Source organism: Episyrphus balteatus, chromosome 1 (assembly GCF_945859705.1).
Source record: "Episyrphus balteatus chromosome 1, idEpiBalt1.1, whole genome shotgun sequence".
Taxonomy (NCBI): domain Eukaryota; kingdom Metazoa; phylum Arthropoda; class Insecta; order Diptera; family Syrphidae; genus Episyrphus; species Episyrphus balteatus.
The window spans coordinates 102,135,620-102,162,339 of NC_079134.1; the positions used below are offsets into that span (position 1 = coordinate 102,135,620).

Sequence of the window (26,720 nt, forward strand, 5' to 3'; positions counted from 1 at the left end):
CCGCTGTAGTGAATTTCACTACAGCTGTAAATAATTTCACTACCACTGTAGTGGATTTCATTACCTCTGTAGTGAATTTTACTACCGCTGTAGTGCATTTCACTACCGTTGTAGTGGATTTCACTACAGCTGTAAATAATTTCATTACCGCTGTAGTGGATTTCACTACAATTGCAGTAAATTTCACTGCAATGTGTAATACATTTTACTACTGATGCAGTGAATTACACTACATCGGCAGTAGATTTTACTACCATGTTTAAAAAATCTGTAGTGAGTTTCACTACATTGGCAATACATTTCACTAATTTCGTGTAATGAAATTTACTACATCTGTAGTGAATTATACTATCAATTGAAGTACTACAGGAATAATAAATTTAACTACAGCGTTAGTAAGCTGAAAAATCACTACATTTTTAGTGAAATTCACTAGCGTTTTTAGTTAATTTCATTACAAATTTCTCTGTGTGTATAAGATTTATTATCTTATAATTTTTTTATAAAGAAAGTCAACAACAAAAATAAAATTCACACGTGTCTCACATGAAAAAAACAACTGTACCCAAGCTCAGACCGAACAAAAAATTTTGTTAGGAATCAAAAAACTTTTTATAAACTACACTGAATCAATAGGTGTGTTTTTTATTACCACCGGGCTTAACTGGACAAAAAACGCATCGGGGCTTAACCTGAAATCTTGGCAGCACTGTATATTGAATGTTCCGAAAACAAAAGACACAACAAAAATTTAGAGTTGTCATATTTTTCGCTTTCGAGTTTTTTTTGTATTTTTCATGTATGTTTTACAAAGAGATACATAAATGTATGCTAGCAAAACTAGTTAAATAGATTTTATCATTCCAAACGTCAGTTTTCACGTTTGTAAGCAAATTTTAAACAATAGGTGTGTTTTTTATTACCACCGGTCTTAAGTGGACAAAAAAAACGCCTCGGGGCTTAACCTGAAATCTTGGCAGCACTGTATATTGAATGTTCCGAAAACAGCTGACACAACAAAAATTTAGAGTTGTCATATTTTTCGCTTTCGTCCTTTTCTTGTAATTTTCATGTATGTTTTACAAAGAGATACAATAATGTATGCTAGCAAAACTATTTTAATACATTTTGTCCTTCCAAACGTCAGTTTTCATGTTTTTAAACAAATTCTAAACAATTTATAAAAAAGTTTGTTTGGTAGCACAGATTTAAAACTCTTCAAAAAGTTAAGCCCAGAGAAATCTCCGGGCTAAACAACTAAGCCCAAGGGGGCTAAGGTGTTTTTGTATTTAACATGTAAATTGCTTAGCCCAGACTGCGTTTTTTTTGTCTAGTTAAGACCGGTTGTAATAAAAAACACACCTAATTTATGTAAAAAATAGTTTGGAAGCACCGTTTTAAAACTGTTCAAAAAGTTAAGCCCAGAGAAATCTCCGGGCTAAACAAGTAAGCCCACGGGGCTTAGGTGTTTTTGTATTAAACATGTAAATTGCTTAGCCCCGACTGGGTTTTATTTGTCCAGTTAAGCCCGGTGGTAATAAAAAACACACCTAATGATTGTTAAAAAACAAATAAGTAATTTTTTTATTATTTTTTTTTTTTTCTAACGTGAAACCAAAACCAAAAACAACATTAAATGAATGATGTTCACAATCATCACACAAAATTTTAAGGTGAACAATCTTTTCTCGGAAAAGTACAGAAAAGTTAGACTTTTGCTGGGAAAAAATCCATAAATGTATTTTGACTTCAGGTTTCTGTAAAGTATCAAGAACATCATAAATACACTGTATTAAAATGGCAATGAGCACAGTGTGTCAGAGATACACAGATGGAGATGGGAAACTTCTGACGTCATACTGGTTTGCCTACAAGCTCCGTCGGACATTTTTGGCTAAGTATGCGTGAAAAAACGGACGCTTTTGGCTAAGTATGCGTGAAAAATCTTACATTTTTGGCTAGGTGTGCGTAAAAACATCATGGCTACACTATGTGTGTTTTTCACATTTATTCACGAATACAAAAGAGATTACAACAACACGAAATAAACGAATGGGTTTTGGGGGGTAAAACGTACAAAAGTTTCCCATCTCCTTTGGGTATCTCTGTAGTGTGTAATCCTTCCTTTTTTTTCACAATTAGTTTTACATAATCTGCCCTAGCGAGGTATTCCATCGGAGCGGAGATTTTCCGCAACGCATACTTCGTCGGAGGCTCAAATTGCGTTCGAGGTATCTTTCATCGGAAAAATAATAGACAAATACGACGACGCACCGCATTTCTTTTTTCTTTATCAATGGTTTTATTTTATGTTGGACTTAGATATGTCATACTTTTTTCCATTCACCAACATCCCTTTGTCGTGGTCCAATTCAATTTAACTGATTGGGCAGATCTTCCGAATACAGCCACAATTTTTGGTGATCTTTTTGTATACCTTTTTTGTTGTACCTACTTATGTTTTTTTCGTTTTGCCTAAACACAAAAATTCAAAATAAATAACAAAAGTTTACTAAATTACTTATTTTTCTTTATTATTTACATTTTAATTATATATTCCGCAACAAAAACTTGTCGGAGGGCTTCGGAAAAAAATTTATTTGTATCTGTCAAAAATACAACCATTAGAAGTGCTTCATCGCATGCAATGACATGCGTTGAAATTTGTCGGAGAAAATTTCCGATCAGTTGATCGGAGAAATACCTCTAAGTAAAAAGTCTCCGATTCGTAGAAAATCGGAAAAATTCCGCTCCGACGAAATACCTCGCTAGGGCCGAATAACTGGTATTGTGGTTAGAAACTCTGAAAATACGGATTGTTCTGAACTTAATCAATTAATTTGGGTATAACTTGGTGCCATTAGTTCATTTGAGTGATCGATCACTTTAGTTGAAATCACGCGAATGAACTAGTTCTGAACTAGTTCATTTTAGTTGAATTTATTTTAATCACTCCGGTTTTGTTAGAATTAAAAACAAAATTAGTTTGTACAAACTGTATCCAAATTTATGTAAAATTGACGCATTCTACATAATAAAAGAAATACAACCTAAAAATAACAGATATGTACATTTATTTTCTATACAAATTCTTAATTTCGTTCATATACTCTTGTCGAGTTTTCTGGTTCCTGAAAAAAGTCTAGAAGAAGTGCATTTTGCTTTCATTAAATGGAAATCATAGTAATGCAAGGACCAAGATGCTACTTATTTTTTGTTCTTGCTCAGAAATAAGAGTAAGGGGTGCTTGAAGAAGAAACGCTGATACTGACACAAGCGACCTTTTGTTTTACACCTAAATCTTGAGGTAGAGCAGAGGAACTTATTTCTCTCAACAAAGAATTGGATGGAATTTCATATGCACTTTGGTTTCTGCACCCCTTCTTTAAACGTCTGTCGGGTTAAAAGGGCGCTGTCGCTGTATAAGACAAGGAGACAAGGACCAAATTTGAAAATTCCCTATGCAGATGGGACTTCCTTTCACCCAAAAAATATATAAAAAAAAAATGATAATGCTATTTTGTAATGTCATATTAGGCCTGGTACGCTGCTCGCGCTAAATTTTAGCTCCCATACAAATTATCGAAAAATTTTATCTGAGCTAAAATGGATCCCATACAAATTATCGATAACTTGTATGGGAATTTTATCTCGGCTAAAATTTAGCGCGAGCAGCGTTACGACTGCTTTAGGTTGCTGTTTAGTTGGTTGAAACAAATCTTTTTCGCTGTTTGAACTAAGTAAGTGAACTAAGTTCACTAGTTCACCAAGATGAACTAGTTCATTGAACTAGTTCGTTCGCGAACTACACAAGCCTAAACGATAGGCGTGTTTTTGGCAAAGCTATCCGCAGTAGAATTTATCAAATATTAACACTGAGTAAAAATGCATACTTCGTCGGAGGCTCAAATTGCATTCGAGGTATCTTTCATCGGAAAAAATAATAGAGAAATACGACGACGCACCGCATCGCAACAATTTGACATGCGTCAGATTCAAGATTTTAATAGAGATGTACAAAATATAAAGATACATCGAAAAGTTGGTATATCTTCCGATATTATATTTATAAATAAAAACACCTAAATACATTTAAATTGTCATATAACTATATAGAGATTTTCATTTCATAGTTTCTCATAAGTAAGAATGCCAATGTACGATAAATTACACCCTTGCGTTAATTTAAAAATGAATCGATATTTCTATTCAACAAAATATTGAATCGAAAAATATCGATATTTTTTTTGAGAAGACCATCTCTACCATCACAGATGACAGAAAAAAACAACAGATGAAAGAAAAAACAATTATTCAAAGAATAACAAACGAGTTGAAGTTATTTCATTTAAGAAAATTTAAAAGTGTCCATGGCAAGTGTCGCATTATTTTTGGAGGCCAAGTCATAACAAATAAGGGACAAAAACTCAAGAAAAAAGGAGGATTTTAAAAAATGAAAGAAAATTTATTTGTGAAAGATTTTGGCCTGTAAGGCCCTCCGCCCGCCAATGCCTGCTATTTTTTGTTTATCAATAGTTTTATTTATTGGACTTTTGTATAGTCACGAACATCCTTTTTTCAGTCACCAACATCCCTTTGTCGTGGTTCAATTCAATTTAACTGATTGGGCAGATCTTCCCAATACAGCCACAATTTTTGGTGATCTTTTTGTATACATATTTTTTTTTTCGTTTAGCCTAAACACAAAAATGCATAATAAATAACAAAAGTTTACTAAAAATAGTTTTTTTTTTCTTTATTACTTACATTTTAATTATTCATTCCGCAACAAAAACTTGTCGGAGGCCTTCGAAAAAAATAAGAATAAAACCATTAGAAGTAGAGATGCCGCGAATATTCGGTATTCGGCCTATTTTTCTTATATTCGGTATTCAGTCGAATAGTTTAACTATTCGGCCGAATACCGAATGCCAAATGGAGAAGAAAAAAGACATTAATTACACAAAATAAAAAAAGTGTCATGTACCAGGAACCAGACCTATTTTTCTATATGTTTTTGGGCAGGCTGAATTCGAATTTCAAGTCCGTTTGGCCCTGTCACCCTCCAGTTTTGAGTTAAATGCAAAAAACTAAAAAAAGGAAGTTTTTTGCCTTTTTTGGGGTCTTTTTTGCATTTTTCTCAAAACTGGAGGGTGACCGGGCAAAACGGACTTGAAATTTGGATTCAGGGGGTCCAAAAACATATAGAAAGATAGGTCTTGTTCCTGGTACATACAACTTTTTTTTGGTGTGCTGGCACTGTCGCGAAATTTCGCTTTCATCCCCGGCACACAAAAAAAAAAGTTCCATGTACCAGGAACCAGACCCTTTCTATATGTTTTTGGACTCGCTAAATTTGAAGTTCAAGTCCGTTTTGCCCGAACACCCTTCAGTTTTGAGAAAAATGCAGGGGGCCTCCCTGAACCATCCTGAAATTTGGATAAATTCAGTGGCAAGGACGAGACGTCATCTAACTCCGAGAGTTGTTTTCCTACTTTTTGCTAAACTGGGGCATTCACAAAGGAAGTGGTATGAGCCCTTCTCCGCCTCTTCGGCTTGACACCCTCATAAGTCTGATAAGACAATACCCATTCTACTCATGTGGGTTCGCATTGAGTTGTGACCTGTAAGGATACCAATCAATAGGGACATAGTCCAGTAATTTTAGGTTTTATCTGCGGAAAAATTCCTACTGGGGTCGATTTTGGTATAGACCTTCGTTACGGAGTTTTAATGAAGATGTGAAAAATCGACATTGATATCGCGTCCGCGTTAGAAGTTATAGAGGTCAAAAGATCACGAAAATCAGTTTTTCGCATATATCTCGCGACCTGTTGCTCGGAGGTCAATAGGGGTCTACGGAAAATCTGTTCGTCATAAAATTATCTATAAATATTGCCTTACACATTTTTCTGTGAATCTAATCGTTTTCGGAATAGAGCTGTTTCAAGCGTAGGCATAATACATGATACGTAATAATAGGATTGTTTTATTTAAGAGTGAATAATTCAGTATTTGAATACTGAAAAATACATGTGTATTTTATTAATACGTTTTTATAAGTTTCACTTGTAATCGATATTCAAACTAACTTACTAAATAACTTACTAACTAACTAACTAACTAAGTTACTTAGCTACTAACTAACTATTTAATAAAATCTTAGCAATTAATTTTGACCCTCAAGCCTGGTACGCTGCTCGCGCTAAATTTTAGCCGAGATAAAATTCCCATACAAGTTATCGATAATTTGTATGGGATCCATTTTAGCTCGGATAAAATTTTTCGATAATTTGTATGGAAGCTAAAATTTAGCGCGAGCAGCGTACCAGGCTTCAGGTCAAAATTACCTACCCTGAGACGTTTTGGTCTCAGGGAAAAACACCCCAAATCAATCTTAGACTACTTCTAAGAGTCATATCGAAACTTTGAACAAATTTATGTAGTTTGAATGACTACGTTATAATAATAGCCCGAAATCGGTTGGATTTACAGAAAAATGCATAAGGCAATATTTGTAGATAATTTTATGAACAGATTTTCCATAGACCCCTATTGACCTCCGAGCAGCAGTTCACGATATATATGCGAAAAACTGATTTTCGTGACCTTTTGACCTCTATAACTTCTAACGCTGACGCGATATCAATGTAGATTTTTCACATCTTCATAACAACGCCGCCGTAAGAAAGGTTTATACCAAAATCGAGCCCAGTAGGAATTTTTCCGCAGATTGGGTTAAAAAATGCCTAAAATTACTGGGCTAACAACTGAGGCCTGCTTAGCTTAAGTATGGTTTCAGATTTCAGTTTTGTTCTTAGAAAGGGTCGGCCACAGATTTCTTGAAACACGACAGGTTTCAAGAGCTGACCATCTGTCGTTTGCAGAGTTCAAGAAGCTTTGCTTTATTCTGCTCTTTTCGTGCTCCATTGGCATAAGCACCCATGAAACGGTTTGGCACTTGATCCTGTTTTGGCCAATTCATCTGCCCTTTCATTCCCCTGTATATCACGATGTCCTGGGACCCATCGAAAGGTATCTATGTTCGTTATGTTTAGGGACCTTAGTGTATTACGACACAGGTCAACTAGTTTGGACTTCGTGACAATAGAGGAAATGGCTTTAATTGCTGCCTGGCTGTCTATGAAGATATCAATATTTTTGTCCTTTAAGTTGAGTGCGGAGAGTATGTTAGCTGCTTCGCAAACTGCAAAAACTTCCGCTTGAAAAACACTACAGAAGTCAGGGAGTTTCAGTGATTTGTTTATGGGAGGGTAATCTGAAAAGGTGCCTAACCCTACGCCTAGGTCTGTTTTAGGCCCGTCAGTGAAAACCGAGACATGATCTGCAATAATGACCCTGTTTGACTCCCAGAGTTCTCTTGTAGGGAAGTCTGTCAGCGCTACTGGGTTGAAATCATTAAATGGAAGAGTATAGTCAGTTTGAATGTTACTTGCAACATAGTTCATTATTATTTTATGACCCAAGTGGCCCCCTTTCCAATTCTTGCCCTCCTTCAAACGGAGGGCACTTATGGCCGCCGATTCTTTTGTAACAAGGTCGATCGGGGCAAGTGAAAGGAATGTTTCTAGGGCTGATGTGGGTGCAGTTCTCATGGTCATAGTTTTAAGGTTGACTGTTTTATCTAAGTGCTGTAAGCACTTGCCCCAGGAGAAGAAAGGTAGACTTTAGCAAATGTTGTGAAAATATGAAATTTTGTAGTATGTGTTGACCACCCCTTGTATGGGTCCGCCCTTCGATCTTGGCGAATATTCGGTATTCGGCCAAATAAATGTTCGCGACATCTCTAATTAGAAGTACTTCATAGCATGCAATGACATACGTTGAAATTTGTCGGAGAAAATTTCCGATCAGCCGATCAATACCTCGAAGCAAAAAGTCGCCGATTCGTAGAAAATCGGAGAATTTCCGCTCCGACGGATTACCTCGCTTTTTGGCATTGCTATTCGTATCCGCAGTTGGCGTTTACATGCACTACAAAAACAACACGCAGCTGCCGATAGGAACACAAGCTAAACCAAGCTGCGGATAGAATTTTGACGAAGTGTATAAGTTTACGTTTTCCTTTCTCTTGGTGTGTGCATATACATTTTTCATCAGTGTTGATATTTGGGAAATCCTGCTGCGGATAGCTTTGCCAAAAAAACACGCCTATAGACACTTCGTCAAAGTTCTATCCGCAGCTTGGTTTAGCGTCCATTTTTATCGGCAGCTGCGTTTTGTTTTTGTAATGCATGTAAACGACAACTGTGGATACGGATAGCAATGAAAGCATAGCACATGAAAGACCGTCACAGGGTGACAATTTTTTAGATTTTTTTCCAATACCCATAACTCACGAAACATTATGGCTACGATTTTTAAAAATTATTTTTCTGATAACTGTCATTACCTACCCTATCTACCGTTTTTGTTTCGACGTTGACTTTTGGGACACCCTGCAAAACACAGATTTTAGTTTCATGTCGTTTAAATTAACGGTTAATGAGCACATCATTGCACATCAAAAATTTATTTCTCATTTATCGATTCTACAAAAAAATGTAGTTTCTGTAACTCCATGCGATAAACACCCATTTTCTAAAGAATTTTCACTGTCATGATTGAATTTGAAACTCAAATTTAATACAAATGACAACAATATTTTGTTTGATTTAAAAAAAATTTAACATTTTTAAGATTAATTTAAAAATAAATACATAAATGAAATATGTATTTGGCAACTTTTTTCCAAAGTAGTACAAAAATTGTTTTTTAATCAAAATCTAAAATTTCTGCATTATTTTTGTAAGAAAAACCTTCAAAAAATACATTTGAAAATTTTAACCTTTAGGTACTGGCTGAACACAATGGGCACGTTCAAACAGCTATCGGATAGGCTATCTGGGATACCTGTATCTGGAATACCTCTTTGAACGAAAAGCTATCCAGATAGCTTCCCAAAGCAGCTACAAAAAAATATGAAAATATTGAAAAGAGGAAATTGTTTCTTTTGAGCAAATTCCTGTTTTTTTATTGTTGCATAGTACTTGCACAATCGATTTAACTTTAATTCTTGCAAATTTATTTTATTTTCAAGCTGAATAATCGCACGAATTGAAATCAAAATAAAAAATAGCCAAATTTTTATCAGCTGATCACTCGAATACCTGAGGTATACCAAAAATTCTCGGATACCTTCAGATTATTTTTTGACAGAAAATGGTTCGTTTCTTTGCTAATTTTTAACACTGTTTACAACAACAAAAAGCTATCCGATAGCTTTATGTTAACTGTTTGAACGTGCCCAATGGTGAAGCTCAAGCTTGTGGTAGTGTCCAAGTTGAAAAGTATGAAACCAATACATAGCGCTACAGTGCGAAGTTAAAGCCGAAGCTGAAGCGGATGCCTACGCGCAAGTTGAGTGAACTTCAACTTTTGATTTCATGCTGCGCATATTTTTGACATTTGTATACTTTATATGCAGAGTGGAGAGATCAAGTTGAACAAAAATTATTTTAAATGGGAGATATTTGATTTATTTAAAAACTATCAACTCGTTTTCACATTGAGAGAACAATAACTTAGGTATTTTTTTTCTTTTTTTTTTAAATTTATTTCTGCCAACTATACTTGTTCTGCGCTTCACTATTGTGAACGTCCTTTGCTTCAAAGTGCGCGTTTTAAATGACAGTTTCTGCTTCAAGCGTTTTTTTAAAGCATTATCCATTGTGTTCAGGCGGTAATACTCGCCTAGCTTTCAACAAGTGATAAAATTTGACGTTTGAAGGCCCCAACCCATAGAATCCGTTGCGTCGCGTCCGTTCCGTCAATCCATCCGTTGAAGTTGAAGGATGGGACAGAAAGGGGTGATCCATAGAATACGTCGTATGACGGATTTTTTTTTGACAGCTCACTTAAAATTCCAAGGTGTGTTCGATATTTTATCGCTGAATGTGCACTAAGGAAGTTCTGATGGAAGAAATTTTTAAATATTATTGTTGTTCTTTTTTTTAATAAAATAAAATGCGCGACTAGATTTCATGTAGGTACTTGCTCTTCAGTTAAAAACAATTTTTTATAACAAATTATGAGTTGTAGGTATAACTTTGGCATAGTAAAATTGATCTCTACAACAGAATTTGAGTATTTAATTGATATAATTGATTAGATATAGCATTAAATGTTACTTTTATTAAATTTTCATCACAAATATACAATTAAAGTTCACAATTCATAAAATCGGAGAAGAAAAGAACACAGTTCTTAGTTCTGAAATTCCCCGGTATGCACTCAGAAACAGAAAATCGAACTGATCTATTGTTGACAACCAATGTCAAAGGATACGACGCACAGTGGGGCAAAAGTAGTGGTTTTGTGCGATAAATTATTTTGAAGAGTCTAAAGTGACTTTTTGTGTTTAATAGTTATGTAAAATAATAAAAATGAGCTCAAATTTAATTTTTACTAAGGAAAGACAAAGTTGCTTAAACATAAACATGCGTGTTTACACAGGAAAAAAAGGCACGAGTACGATAACTTAGGGGAAAAGAATTGATAACAGTATTTTGTAGAAGTGTTCAATACAATTATATTTTTCTATTGGAGGGGGGTCTATCTCCCCCCGTTTAGGCGGGAGGGGCAATTTTCAAAAATATGACGAAAAATTAAAAAAAAAATATTAAAAAACAACGGCAACACTTACAGGTATAAATGATACCTTTTTCAAAAGCAGAAACTGTACACTTAATTTGAGTTTTAAAATCAAGTTATTTCAATCAATTGTTTTTGAAATAATCGATTTCAAAGTCAAAATTTGTGAAAAAAATTTGAAAAAACAAATTGAATACTATTTTCACAGTACACATAAAAAGGTAATATATTCCGGAATGACATTGGTCGCCAGATTGTCAAAACATGACTCTTTGGCGACCAATGTCAGCTACCGAATTTTTAATTCTTTAAAATACCGACGAAAAACGCAAAAAAACCGATAAACCACGCACACCACTAATTTTTATACAATTATTTACCATTTCCCGCGATGAAACACGAAGAAAATTTGTTATTTTTCAATTTATAATAATTTTAAATGACATTTTATAAATTAAAACAAAAACAAATTTCCTGTTTACTGCGATTGAAATATAAAAATTAAAGGCCGACCTGACAGATTGGTGCCCATTTTTGACAAACAAATTTTGACAACGTTCGGAATATATTACCTTATTATGTGTACTGTGACTATTTTAATCAAGACTGTGACTTTATATATGAAATTAATCGATGAAATAAACTGCCTCAACTAATTTTTTATGAAATACTGAAAACCATTTGCTTTAATGCCTTCTAGTTTCCGAGAAAATTGAAAATAAGAGAAATACCTTTGTATCAGATTTTCATTTTCTTGGCTATTTTCGCTAATATTAACAAATTTTTAACTTAACTCCCTTTTTAGGACCCTCTTTGTCCCGCATGCTATCCCCCTGCAACCCCCCTGCTTGGGCACAATTAAAGATTTGGGGCGGGGGCAAGGTTGGGTATATACAAAGTTTCTTTTGAATTTGAAAAACTTAAATTTTAAAGAAAATTTGCCTACACCCAAAATCGCACCCACTCGAAATACTTTAATAGTGAGCCATACTGCTTGCAAACATTATTTTTATGTAAAAACGAAAACGGTTAAAAAATACAAATCTGATAAAAAGGTAGTTTTTTAATTTTCAATTTTCTCAAAAACTAGGAGTCATAGAAGCATATGGTTTTCAGAATTTGATAAGAAATTAATTGAGGCAGTTTATTTCATCGATTAATTTCATATTGAAATTTTTTTTTTTGGTAAAAATAATATTGAATGTGTTTTTTTTAATTTTTTTTTCCCAAATTTTGACTTTATAGTTGATTATTTAGAGAACAATTAATTTAAATAATTTGATTTAAAAATAAGAATCAAGTGTATAATTCTGGCTTTTGAAAAAGGTATCGTTCATAACTGTAAGTGTTGCCGTTGTTTTTGAATATAGAACGCTATTTTAGCTGGAATTAATTATAGAAATTCTCGAAATAGTCTAAAAATGCAGTTAAAGGTATTAAGATGATGTTGAATGATGTAATAATGATAATTTTATGGTGCAACAGACATTAAACATAAGAACAACAACAAAAATAAACGAAATATTATGTTAAATAAGGTTTTCCAATTTACAACAGATATTATTGGTAAAAAACAAAAAAAAAGTTCTATGAAGTTTTAAACGCATCAAATTAGAAAATGGTGTTATTGAACGCGAACAAAAGTTGTTTTTACTTAATATGGAAGGTAAAATGATAGTGCAAATTAGAGATGAGCTAAGTCGTGATTTTTCAATCACAGGTATACCTGTGACTGTGATTTTGAATTCACGGTGATTGTAACCTGTGATTTTTAATCGTGATTTCAATTTTTTTTATGAAAATCCCAAAAAAAAACAAAAAATTACACGTAGCATTATTAACGTTTGTATTTTCCAATATACACATTTCTTTACGATTTTTTACGTAGGAAGTACTAATGAAGCTCAAATACGAGTGTATTTGAAACAATGGCGCTGATTTTACGAGGAAAACTCCTGGTTTAAGCAAACAGATCCGCGATTTACCAAAGCCATCCGTGATTATACTGGGGAAAACATTATTTTGTCTAAGCGACTCTTGATTTTACGGGAGAAATTTATTATTTCACGAGAAAAATAACGTTGAAAACCCTTATTTTAATCAGGGCAACCTGCGATTTCACAGCAAATATTCGCGGGCAAACCGTGATTCTTCTGGAGCCATACGTGATTGTAAGGGGTAAACTAAACATTAATTTTACCGAACTTGCGGGAATTCCGGTAAAAACAATTCACATTTACACAAGAACTGTTGAAAAGTTGTTTTGGGAAAAATCACAATGCACTTGTGTAAATTCCGATAAAAACAATTCACGTTTACACAGGAACTGTTGCATAAGCTATTTATTTCCAAGGTCAAAAGTAATTTTCAATGCATTTTCGTGAATTAAGCTTTAAATTTACGTTTCCATAAGAATTGGTGCAAAAGTTATTTTGAACAAAATCACGGGTTTAAAAAAAATCCTTAACATTTGCGTGAATCCCGGTCAAAACAATTCACGTTTACAAAAGAATTATTGCAAAAGTTTTTTTGGGAAAAATCACAGGTTAAAAAAAAATTTAGAGCAAATGCAAAAATTCCAGTCAAACCACTTCACATTTAGTAAAGAACTGTTAAAAAGTTGTTTTGGGAAAAATCACAGGAAAAAATCCAAAGCATTTGCGTGAATTTCGTCAGTACAATTCACGTTTACAAAAGAACTGTTGCAAAAGTTGTGAAAAATAACAGGTTAAAAAATTCAAAAGCATTTGCGTGAATTATTTTACGCGGAATTCACGAAAACGCATTGAAAATGACTTTTGACTTGTGATTTTGAAAAAAATAACTTTTTACAAAAGTTCTTGTATAAAAGGGAATTGTTTTGAACCCGCAAATGCACTTAAATTCACTTTTGACAAAAAATTTTGCCTCACTTCTAGTGTAAAGTTCAAACAAAGAGATCTTTTTTATGATTGATCTATGTGAGAGAAATCACGCCATAACCTAAACAAACTTGTCGAAAATGACATTCAGGGAAAATGCTCTATTTGTGCTAAGTGCGAACTGTAAAGTAAAAAGTGAATTTCCAATTCACGGTTAAGGTAATCACAGGTTATTTGAAGACTGTTCACAGGTAGTGATAGTGATTTGTCAATCACAGGTTAAAAATCACAGGTCGTGATTTTTTGCTCATCTCTGGTGCAAATAAAAATACCGTTATTTGAAAACATTCAACTCGTGTTTTTGTCATCGTAAGTGATTTTTTTGAATATTTTGCTCACTATACTTTCAGAGTTAGAGCGAAAAAAGTTTCCACTTGTAGGACATAGTTTTATATAAAACATAAAGCCATATAGTCTAGCTACTTTTTAAAATTGTTTCTAGAGTGTGCCTCCTCGTGCCTTTTTTTAAAAGCTTAGGAACATTCGTTTTAAATGAAATTGGTGCAAGTAGCATACTTTACTTTAAAATTTATAAACAAAAGTTCAATATAATAACAATTTATTAGCAAATACTATATTTGGATACATTACTTATTGATAAACTAGCAAAATTTTCGGAATCGATCCGTCAAGACAAACTCAGTAAACGAATATCTGGATAGGGGAAAAAGTGGCCATTTTTGTTTTTTCTTCGAAAATTTGCTTTTCGATTGTGTTTTTTATGTAGCCAATGAATGTTTTGACCTAAATTTCGAATGGGCAATTATAGCTAGTCCATTTATCTATCGAATAAGACTAAAATTAGCAATATTGGTATAAGTTGACTATTTAATTAATTCCTGATAAAATAGCGTTCTAGCCCACAGTGTGTCAGTTGAAAACTTCGACGGAACGGACGCAACGAATTCTATGGGTTGGGCCCTTCAATTCAAAGATATAGAAGCACGTTTTATCGCATTTTTCCAGTATTTCTATTTTGTGATGCTTTTTCTTCTCAGCTGGGGTAGGACTCAGCGGGGCCAGGGTGAACCCGAAGAAAGCAGCTAAAAACTCGGTTGTCAAAGTCCAAATAACACCAAAAGACAAGATTTATATTTAAAAAAAATAAATATTTTTATTCTTAAAATTCTTTAATTATTTACAATTTTTAATACAAATATTATTATTATTGACCTCACCACTAACAGAGTATTTCGTATAACCTACAATGGAAATACTATTCCCGCCGTCTGTTTACACTTCAGGCAAATAACCCTAAAATGGAAATTAATTTCCCGCCGTCCACTTTCGTTTTAGGCAAATAACCCTAAACCGTCCGCTTACGCTTCAGGCAAAATGAATGGAGATAATACTCCCACCGTCAGCTACTGCTTCAGGCAAATTACCCTATAATGGAACTTAAGTCCCCGCCGTCAGCTTTCGCTTCAGACAAATAGCCTTTTGCTAATTAAATGGAAATTAATTTCCCGCCGTCAGCTTTTCGCTTCAGACAAATAATTTTTAATTCAAAAATTCCTTTTGAAAACGCCTTTATTGCACTTCACAATCTTCGGCTAATTTCAGGTCTTTATCTTTTATATGCTTTTATTAACAAAAATCGGTAGCGAGATAGAAGACAAAATTCAATGCATTTCTTACATTTACTTATAATACTAATGGTAGTAACTAAATATAAACTCTAATGCTCATAACTTAAAACTACGTACGGAAACAGATACACATTTTTCTTTTGTATCGTGCACTGCAATAAACTAATAACAATAACATATTTGTGTGTATAACAAGAACAAGAATTGCGTGGGCGCCCCACGATATGCAACGATTTTTCGGTTATGGCTGCAGCTGTACAATCTTGATAATCTCGATGTAGCATCCATTGAGGGGTTTTCTGGGTTTTCGGTTGTTATTAGTTTGGCTTAGTTTGGGGGTGATTTTGTAACTTCGTTACAATTTCGTCTGAGGTGCGTTCTTTTTCTAACAATAGTTAACTATTGTTAACTAGCGTTAACTTTTGTCGTTCCTAAACTACAAAATAGTTACGATTTGTAACTATTTGACAAATGAACATCGTTCCTAAACTCGTTTTGAAGTGTCAAATAGTTACAAATCGTAACTATTTCCAACTCACCTCCATGATGTGAGTTGAACCCTAATGAGATTGTTGATGTGTAAAAGTGTATGTTTTGTTTGCAAAACATTTTTTCTTTTGGAAATAAGCGGAAAAAATGAAAATAAAAAGAGAGTTTTATAATTTTTTGATGAAAGATAATTTATTTTGAATAAAAAACAAATTTTTTTGTTATAATAATGGAAATAAAAGTATTCTCAAAAGAAATTTAGCTTGTGGTTTGACAGTCTGACAATCTCTAACAATAAATCGTTCCTAAATGATTTGTAAAAAATCTAACTATTTCTAACAATGGCACTTCAACAATAATTTTTGACATAACAACGATCGTTGACTATTGTTAGAAAAAGAACGCACCTCTGTTCTAGTCGATAAAGTTATCGACTGTCAAAGTTACAGAAACCCGGTGATGCGATAAAATGCGTTTCGTTTCAATTTTCACCATTTCTCGAAAATTTAATTGATTCGATAATTACAGAACATGGGTCCTGGACAGTAATTCAACTTCAAACTTGATGCTCTGCCTGACTCCATTCAAAGAATTGTTTCTCTTTATCCTCGCACTGAAAACGTTATTACGGGCGATTTCAACGAACACAATTATTCGTGGCTTCGCTTTTCCGGCCAGACAACACCCGAAGGAAGGTATGCCGAGATCTTTGTTCAGTTAAACCATATTACTCAGCTAGTAGACGAGACGACTCGAATATCAGATGTTAATGTTCTGAAAATATTCTAGATCTGTATCTTACCTCTGACCCTGATAAATACACTGTTAATGTGCTATCACCTCTAGACAATGGTCTAACATTGTGCCATAGGTATCTGCAAATTTCTCGCGTCAATTAAACACAGTTAAAGAAAAAGCACCAAAAAGAAATTTTTCAGAATTTTCTTAGACAGTTATTATTGAAAAACGTAAAAAAACACTGTTTGCGTTAGAAAATGTTTAATTATTTTCAGTTCATTTGATTCAATTGATTGTGCGACTTTCTTATATCTTATGCTACTTGTTACTTAAATATCATTTTTAATTGCATCAATAAAAAATATTTTTCTCCTTTGCATTAATTAAAATAAAATATAATTTTCGCAAATAGGGACTCGATTTTATACATTTTTGCTTGTTTTATAAATAAAATATCTAATAAATCTCAATTTGTTCTAGAATATAACCAAAAAAATAAAAAAAAAAACAATATAAAATATATCAAATAAAATTACATATTTGAGCTTAAATACACAGCAATCAGCTTTTTTGTTGGCGTTAAAAATATTAAAACTTACTTTACAGTGCTTTTTTTTCCTTATTTTGCAATATAAAAATTTGTTTCTGGTATTTTAATACAAAAATCTATTTACACAAATTATTTTTTTTAGTACCAGGCAACTTAATACACGAACTAGTTGTATTTTAATTTATACGCATGTGAAGTTCTGTGTTTTTTATTTGTATTCTTAAGAAGATACTTAACATAAAACAGACTAAATTCGATTTTTTTTATTCGTGAAGGATTCGTAGATAAGTGATGTTTTTTGACCAGGACTACGTTGCTTATACTAAGGTATACTAAACGTCAATCAATAATCAAAGAATATCCTGTGCGTTAGTATCGTCGTGTGAATGCTGAAGTAACCCTTTCCTTTCGTCTGGGGCTGTACTAACGTTCTCCGATACCGAGGGTTCAGCAATTGCGCCCGCATACATCGATTCATAAACTGGATTGGCAAAGTTTCCCTATAAAACCAAAGAGATTAAAACAAAAATTATTACATGTGATTGCAAGTAAAAAATGAAATTTACACGAATTTGCTCTTACAAGTAGAATTCAAGTTGGTAAAATTTTCAAGACTTTCTTTATATGAAAAAAATTATAACATAAAATTCTTTTTTTCAAATGAAAAACAAAGAACAAAACAATCGAGCACCAGAGAAAGTATGCAGTTTAATTTCAAAATCGTTTAAAAACACTTATTTGTTTATAAATAATTTTTTGAAAAAAAAGAATAGTTGGTTTACCATTTTGTAGCAATTACTAAACCTTAAACCAAAATTAAAAAAAAAATTTAATGTCACGTTTTCGAATAGGAAAAAAAAAAATAAATTTAATTTTTTTTTTAACCAAAAAATCAATTTTTTTTAAATGGTTTGATTTGTATTTAAACCATACGAATGCTTTTGGAAAAAAAAATTCTTTGATTTTTAATTTGCCGTTTAGGAGAAAATCAGATTAAAAAACGGTTCTATGGCAGGAACCGTTAGTTATGATTTTCGAAAAAACTAACATTTAATCTTAGGAGCCTTTTCAAACTTTTTACAAAATATTTACATATTTTTAAAATCCCTCTGAAGAGTCTCCAACAAAACGCTAAATATCAAGTTTGAAGTGAATCGGCCTACGGTTTAACCTGTAGCTCAAAAATTAAATAGCTTTATAGAAATTAAAATATTTCAGTGCAAAAAATTCTCTTTTTAATCAAGAGAATTCAATTCAACTTTGAAAATACCCTCATCTCACGTTTTTCAAAGTCCAAAGAAACAAGACTTCTTCAATAATAGGAGAATACTAAAAGCTCGCTCTTTGTGCATCTTCCAAAACAAACATAGGTTTGTATCGTAGCACAGTTAACAGCTTCTGTCTCAGCTCTGCGAGATCTGCCAGACAAATTACATGAAGTTTTCATATAGGTACCACACTGTGGCAGCAGTTGCTTCTCTAGATTTAAGCCAGCAGTTATTTGGCATTGCAAAACAAATGTCAGCTCTTACTTAGACAGTTGCGGCTCCGTAAATGTCAAGGCGTGAAGCAAGATCGAGAAGTCCTAAACATCAAAACAAATTCAGTCGCAACCTTAAGTTCAAAAAACAGTCTACTCCCTCTAAGTCGAACTTTCACGGAACACAAAAATTGGTTTGATTTAGAGAGAAATCCGAGTAAGGGGGTTAATATATTCTTTTTTCTTCAAAATTAGGTCTTCAAATATGTCAGAAAATTCGAAATGTACTTTTGATTTTTTCATTTTTATATGCAAATTGCGATATTAGATTTAGTGTTTCCCTCTATAACTCAGAAGTAAGAAAAGTGTAGTTAGGGCCTTTACGAGATTATGGGCAGTATAATTGATTACATGTATTACGAGTTCCTCCACAAATCAAACTAGTTATAATTAAAACCATCCAGGATATGCATGCATACAAAATTTTTAAAATGGATGAACCTCGAATTCTCAAAACAAACAAATATATTCTGCCATCCGCAACTACGCAGACAACCATCCTATTATGACATTGTGAAATGTCCCGCCTACATAAGCTATTTCAGTCGTCGACATGCAAATAAATAAGTCCAATTGGCCAGATGACCTACGGCCTTACCAAACTAGAAATAAGCGCAGTCACCATCTGACCTCCGAACCATAAGCATCGTTCGTTCTGCTGTGTGATTTTCTTTCTTTTACTGCCAAGCGCAACAACCGGTTTTTCCGTTACACGGTTGTTTCTTATCTACCCATTGTTTTCTTTCTACTAGCCTTTCTTTGTTAGCTTTTATACACGCGAGTGTTTTTATCTTGCGAGTAAAAATGCCCCTCGGGGAGGGGGGATCGCGTTTCAGGCATCTACCGCTTGACGTGGATTCCGTCCCTTTGTCCCAACCTAATAAAAAATATAAAACAAATCTCACTCCTTTATACAAATACCCTGATCTTCCAACAATCCCAACTGTGAAAAACCCGAAGTTCTTAGTGATAATCCCATTTCATCCCTCAACCCTTTCCTCCTTAAAAAATCTATCGATGACATAAGCAAAGAATACAAGCAAATAACACAACTGAGAGATGGCAATCTACTCATTTTGGTTAAGTCGCAAAAAGCAGTTGATACTTTTCTCAAAGCGAACAACCTAGCCCTAGCTAAATGCCCCGTGATTGTCAAACTCCACGATAAATTAAACGAACCTAAGGGTATCGCATACGCACCTTGTTTAATTAACGTCTCTGAAAAAGAAATCGTCAAAGAGATGACATCACAAGGAGTCACCGATATCTATAAATTCACTAAAAACGAGGAGGGAAAACAAAGAGTTACGGGCCTTATGCTCTCCACATTTAACCTTTACCAGGCGCCTAAATCTGTTGAAATTGGTTTTTACAACGCTAAAATCACAGAATACATCCCTAACCCCATGCGCTGCCGCAACTGTCAAATTCTCGGCCATACAAGTAAACGCTGCAACGGTGAAGCAAAATGCGATACATGTAGTCTCTCCCCACATGTCCCTGAACCATGCACTCGTTTTAAATGCGCTAACTGCTCTCTTGCTCATGCCTTTTCTTCCAAAACAAGCCCTGCATACAAACAATCAAAAGAAATTTTAACAACTAAAACTCAAAAAATGCTCCATGGCCGAGGCCAAGAGAATTTATAAAGATCATTATCAATATGTTCCTCCCCCTCTGAACTCTTCTACTTCAGACTCATTTTCTGAGACTGCGAAACCTGCCTTAAAAAAGCAATCTCAAATTGCACAACACCCAAATACGAACAATGATCAAACCAATGCTCCAAATCCTATTAACAATGCTTCAATACACAATTCGGAACCAATTATTAACAGAGAAAACAATGTAAGCACAACAGTCAATAACACTACCACAACCATATCTCAAACAACTTTATCAAACACTATCACAAAAAACTCAACCCCAAAACAATTAAGCTACTCACCTAATGTAGCACTAGATAACCTCCCTACAATCTCTAACTTATCCGAAATTCCATTTATTTTCAACCATTTAAACAAAACACAAACACTCCCAAATCAACCAACCAACAATCAACCACAATCACCTAAATTCACAAACTTTAACAATAAGCTAACAAATTCACCTATATCTGAAGTAACTCAATCCCTAATAGAAAAAGACGAATACTTCGTAAGAAATCCAGACCCTTACGATGTCGAGATGCAATGAAAATAATAATCTCCAAAACCTCAAGCCCTACTTCACATCGACTACTGCATCACAAAAGGTCTTTCGGCTCGTAACCATGTGACCATCTTGTCCTTAGACTTTGAAAAAGCTTTTGACAGAATCGGTATTCACAAAATATAATATAATAGATAATATTAAATCTTGGGGAATTGGCCCCAAATTCTTCAACTAAGTCAAGTCACTTTTGTCTAATAGAAAAATCTATGTTAAGTCAAATAATTGTTATTCAGAATCGTATGCTCTACAAAATGGCATCCCCAAGGATCTCCATTATAGGGATGGCGGTTGTTAGTACAAAAACCGGTTTTCGGTTTTTTTCCTTTCGGTTAAACCGACCGGTTTAAAACCGGGCCAATAAACCGGTTTTTGAAAAAAACCGGTTTTCGGTTTTTTTTTTCTTGATTTGAGATAAAAAACAAAACTAAACCTAATTTGTCAACCAAAAAATAAACTTTTCGAAGAAAATCTCTGAGCAAAGCTTTTTTTAATTTGATTTTGTTATAAGGCCCAATTTATTGTTTCTCCATTAAACTTAAATCGCCATTAAAAATGGAATTTTAAAATTAAAAACCAAATTCGTCCAATTCAGTCTCTTTTAAGGATTTTTTTGAAGTTTGGCATCATTAACTAGTTGTGCATTAAATTTAAAAGTCGTTTTAGTGAAAACACCAAATTCGACCTTTTAAGAGGAATTTTTTAGATTATTTATTCTCCATTAGCGTCAAATGTCAATTCATTTATTTTTTAATTAAACAAAGTTTCAGTGTCAGTTAACAATTACATATGAATAAAACATGCATGAATATGGAAAAATGGGATGGTGAAAATGTGTTCAATCAAATTTTGAATCTATGGGTATGAGGGTTAAATGGACAACACTTTATTTGAGATTTTTAATAGACACAAAATTCAAAGAAATTAATGCATTTCTTATCCACTTCACAGAGCGCAGAAGAGCACAGAGAATATCTACACGACAAGTGAAACTAGTCAGGGTTGAGATGCTGCGTAATCCTAATCATCTCAAACATTACAATATTTTCAGCCTTTGGTTTCCACTGGTATATCGTAACACCGTCTATGGGTTTTTGCCTGGCGTTTTAGCTGCAAAATACTTACGGGCTATCATTTTTGTGTTTTTATATTGTTTATCCTTCAAATCTTCAAATTTAAATATATTTTATTTGACAAAAATTTAGCTTTTGACAGTTTAATTTTTCAAAAAATAACCCCTGGGATATTTTTAATGGAGTTTTAAATTTAAAGTTTCCATTAAAAGTAAAGACTTTAACTAAAGCAGATTTAATTAAATGAATTTTAAATAATGGAAACTTAAAGACGTCAATAGATTAACAAAGCTTTAAACTAAAACGACAAATTCCAAAATTTAATAGAGGCTCAATAAATTGGCCCTAAGAGTTCTTAACTCACTCTTATAGGAGTTTTGAGGAATTTTTTAAGATGAATATGAATGAAAATTTATAATTATATGGTAAGTTGAGAGAGGGAATGAATGTTTTGAGGGTTTTAAATTTTTCGGATCGGATCTTTTTTTGTTGGACGTTTTTTTACAGCCGGTTTTTTTTTCGGTTTTTCGGTTTTTTTTGTAAAAACCGGTATAAACCGCCAGGACAAAAAAAACGAAAAAACCGGTTGACCGAAGCAAAAAAACCGAAACCGGTTTAAACCGGCCGGTTTTTCCCATCCCTACTCCATTATCAGTCGTGCTATTTCTAATTGCCTTCGATGACATTAGTTCTATACTAACCAAATACTCCCAATTAGACCACTACATCTACGCCGACGATGTATACATCCTATGTAGGCACAACAGCTCATAGAACAGCAGACTCTTTTTTCTAATGTTCTAACAGACATTTTGACTTGTTCCGTCACCTCAGGGGCCAAATTATCCGTAGATAAATGTAAGACAATGCATGTAAGTCGTAAAAATTCTTGCACAGATGTTTCTTTTAATTTTAATAATATAACTATAGAAAATGTTAATAATCTCAGTGTTCTAGGTATTTATTTTAACAATAAGTATAATTTTAAGACCCATTGTACTGAACTTAAGAAGAGCCTAGCTGCTAGGGTAAACATAGTAAACTACTTATCTAGTAAAAAATCTTTTGCACATATAAACACACTTTATAATACAGGGTGGCTGATGAAAGCCGCTACCAAAAAAAACTTTAATAACTTTTTTTCTACTTAGTGAATCTGGTTAATTTTTTTTTTATTTTACAGATTGATTTTTATATTTAACAAAAATGCATAATAGAAAATGGATAATGTTTTCGTAGAATTCCTACGAAAATTTTCCGATAAGCTCATATGCACGATTTTACCATTCCGTTAAAATCCCAAATCGCTTGCACTTACTGCATCCGACTTTTTCTTTTGAGTTTATTGTAAACAGGAAGGCCGCAAAGCAAAATCAACAAGTTTGAATAAAAGAAAACAATCCAATCGAGAAATATTTATTCCTGTCTCAAATCTTCAAAAAACAACTTTTTTTAAGGCACCCCACATGCATTAACGACCAGGGGAGGCATTTAAAATCCATTATTTTTAAAAATAATAAAGCTATATTTAATAAAATTGAATGCGCTTTAACATGAATAAAAGAAAAATAAATTTCATACACTGAAAAAAAAGTTATTTGAATTTTTTAATGTAGCGATATTCGTCAGCCACCCTGTACAACTAGATCTTTAGTCTTAAGTAAGATAGATTATGGTCTTCTCATCTACGGTAACTCTCCTAAATCAACGATAAACATCATCAAAGCTCCTTATCATCAAGCCGCCCGCAGAAGCATAAATGCTTTCCCAACAACTCCCATACGTAACATTTTGGCGGAAGCAGGTCTTCCACTACTAGAAGAACGTATTCTTGAGACCAAAGCAAAGCTTTATATCATTCAATTATAGCATTCAATCAAGGATCCATCATCGATGATGTCAAAGCTCTACGAAAATTTCTATGTTAAAGCGATTACCATCAGCTATCTCCACAGCAATAACAACTGGCAAGTCAATGGAATTACCTGTTATAAAATACCAAAAATACTCACCAGCATTTCCCCCATGGAACATCGAAGTCTCCTCACTTATCATGGATATAGCAGAACATGCGAAAAACAACACATCCCCTAACATATTTCGCTCACTGTTTCATGATATTAGCGACCCTCTTAGGTCCAAGGGCTGGAAAATGGTTTTCACAGACGGTTCCAAAATCCAACATAGTACATCCTTCGCCTCAACTTATGAAGATGGTTCTCTTTTGGCTATAGGAATACTGGACAATTCTGCTTCTATTTTCACCGCCTAAGCAATAGCAATCCTAAACACAGCAGCAATAACATCAAAATTACGTGGAAGTTTTGTGATATGTTCTGACAGTTTAGCAGTTTTAAAATCGATACAAAATCCCAACAATATATTAAGCAAAATAAGAGACCACGTTATTAAATTCTCTTCAAAAATAAAGCTTATGTGGATTCCTGGACACACCGGCATTCCAGGAAAAGAACATGCCGATAAAGCGGATAATGATGCCCACCTCTCCCCAGTATATTTCACTCCTACACTGACAAAACAGGACTTATTGCGTGAAGTTAACCGAAAAGTTAAGGAACACAAACTCAACGACGGGCACAACTACCAACACTTCTACAAACTTAACAACATTGATAAATCTCGACCCTCTACCTCTACCTACAAAGCAGATGAATACTACTCTAGTAAGGGTACGACTCGGACACACAACACTGACACATCAACACCTTTTAAAAAAGAAAATCCTCCAATTTGTGATGCCTGTCAAGCAGCGCAACACAACTTCTTCAGCAGCAGAGATTCTAGGAAATCTAGACCCAGAAAACACCCGAAAAATTCACACCTTAACAAAACTACATAAAAAAAAAAGTATACTATTCAAAAATTCTTACTTCCAAATTTGTTAATTTCATTTATATTAATTATACTGTTTCTTAAGAGTCAGAAGCCCAAGCAGCTAGGTCTCTTTCTAATATAAACATGTAAATTTTAATGTATAGTTAATAAACTTTAATAATAATAATAATAATAATAATAATAATAATAAATAGAAATAAGCGTCAATATCGTTGTTCAAATGCTATTGATGGTTACTTTATTTTTAAACAATTTAAAGAAATTGAAGATATTCTTTTCCTTAACTGTTTATATAATCCTGATGATATTTTGAAAACTTTCTATCAACTTTTACAGTTTTACCGAATCGTAAAATATGTACTTCAAAACTACCTCTAATTTATTGATATTTCATATCACTGGACTGATAATTTTATGGGGTTTCCACAACCGATTTTCGAAAATCGAAACGAAATAAAGAACAATTACCTTGTCATCTTCGTTTACAAATGCTGGCGCTTCATCAATATCCCCTCTATACATTGGATTCGTTATTTCTACGTTATCTGTGAGTCTCGCATGCGAGAATGGTTGGCTTATTTTTCTTTTTCTAAAAACAAAATTAAATAATTAATAGATTATAGTTTCAAGAAATCATTTTAACTCACTTTAAAAAGAATATGGCACCAACAAATAAGGCAATCAATAAAATCATTGTCGCCAATAAAACACTGAGTATTGTTAAAACGCGTGCTGAATCATCTTGAGCTGCTCCTAATGCATCAGGACTGTTTGATAAACACGCTGCTATAGTTTCATCGGCGCATCTGAAAAAAAAAAAAAATAATAAAGTTATATTGAAAATTAGTCTTAGATTACGAAATCAGTATGTGACTTCTGTTAGAGCTGTGCAATGACATGTCACTTGAATCGTTTATTTCAGAAACAGCATAAGTCCATTTTTCCCAAAATTTTTTTATTTGGAGATTTCTCATTTATGTATAGTTATTCATCTTCTGGAAAAAAATTAAGTATGTCAGACCCCCCCAAATACGAAAACTGAAAGAAAAGGGTTCAAAATATATGGAATTATTTCACCCGGTGACAACATTTTGGACTACTAAATACTTGACTTTTTACCAGTTTTAAGTTATTTTGGCAGCAATCTTGACACGCACACCCTTTCGTTTAAAAAGGTAAGGAATTACTCTATCTATATTTAATTCATTAAAATTGAACTCAGGGTTCAAAAGTTATAGCCAGATTTCCTCGCCGTGGCAGCGTGTTTTACTCTTGAATATATGACATTTTACAAGTTTTTAATTATTTTGCTAGCCATCATGACACGCAAGCTTTAAAATTATACATCAATGAAGAGGTAAAGATTTAATCTATCTACTGCTATTTTATTCATTAAAATCAGAAGCAGGGTTCAAAAGCTATAGCTAGATGAAAACAAAAGTTTTACCAACAAAAAGTCGTTTTGAGCAGAAACGACATAAGTCCAGCGACTTTAAGGGCTTAAAAACCCGCTAAGACTTGAAGAAAGGTTTATGTTTTAAAGGTTTTTAAATTTGTCTTTAGCTAGATTATAACTCGGCATAGTCTAAATTTGAAGTGTTGTGGAGTTTTAACATAAAAAACAGTTTTTTGTTGCTCCTGAAAAGTTATTGCTCATTGACTTATGCTGTTTCTGAAATAAACGATTCACTTGTAAAAAAGCTTTACATTTATCTTTTAAATGCCTGGAAAACGTAAAGCAAATTAAAATTCTCGCTCCAGACGGTAAAGTATTCACGGTCAAACCAGACGGTAACAGAATTTCCATTAGGGCGACCAGGTGGAAGATGATCTGGAGATCATTCACTTAAAACTTATAAAAAAAAAACAAATCTTGGAAAAGTTGCTATGGGTTGCGTTTTTGTGATTATGTGTCCTTCACGCCATAAAAGGGTAAAACAAAGGGTTTTTCTCTGCAGAAATGTTAGTACTACGGAGTACTCTAAATTTACTCTAGGAACCTGTTTCATAGCAAACTACTTTAGTTACTTTAGCTACATCAATGACTTTTAATATAAATAGGTGCAGGATATCGGAACTTTTTAGAACATTGGCACTATT

The 26,720-nt window shown here is 33.4% G+C and overlaps 2 protein-coding genes across 4 annotated transcripts in view; both read right to left on the reverse strand.

Annotated features, from left to right (window-relative positions):
• The window catches only part of LOC129907856 (protein deadpan), a 58,707-nt gene extending 42,080 nt beyond the window's left edge, over positions 1–16,627 (reverse strand). Inside the window, exon 1 of the mRNA XM_055984274.1 lies at positions 16,455–16,627. The gene's annotated coding sequence lies outside the window, so the exon portion shown is untranslated. The remainder of the gene's footprint in view (positions 1–16,454) is intronic.
• A 505-nt stretch (positions 16,628–17,132) lies between these two features.
• LOC129907846 (low-density lipoprotein receptor-related protein 1B) overlaps positions 17,133–26,720 on the reverse strand; it is an 81,969-nt gene continuing 72,381 nt past the window's right edge. For all 3 annotated transcript variants that reach the window (XM_055984259.1, XM_055984258.1, XM_055984257.1), the window contains 3 exons: positions 25,268–25,426; positions 25,089–25,209; positions 17,133–17,440 (listed from right to left, as the gene is read on the reverse strand). In XM_055984259.1, coding sequence (XP_055840234.1) covers positions 17,291–17,440; positions 25,089–25,209; positions 25,268–25,426 — 430 coding nt within the window. In that variant the 3' untranslated portion in view covers positions 17,133–17,290. The remainder of the gene's footprint in view (positions 17,441–25,088; positions 25,210–25,267; positions 25,427–26,720) is intronic.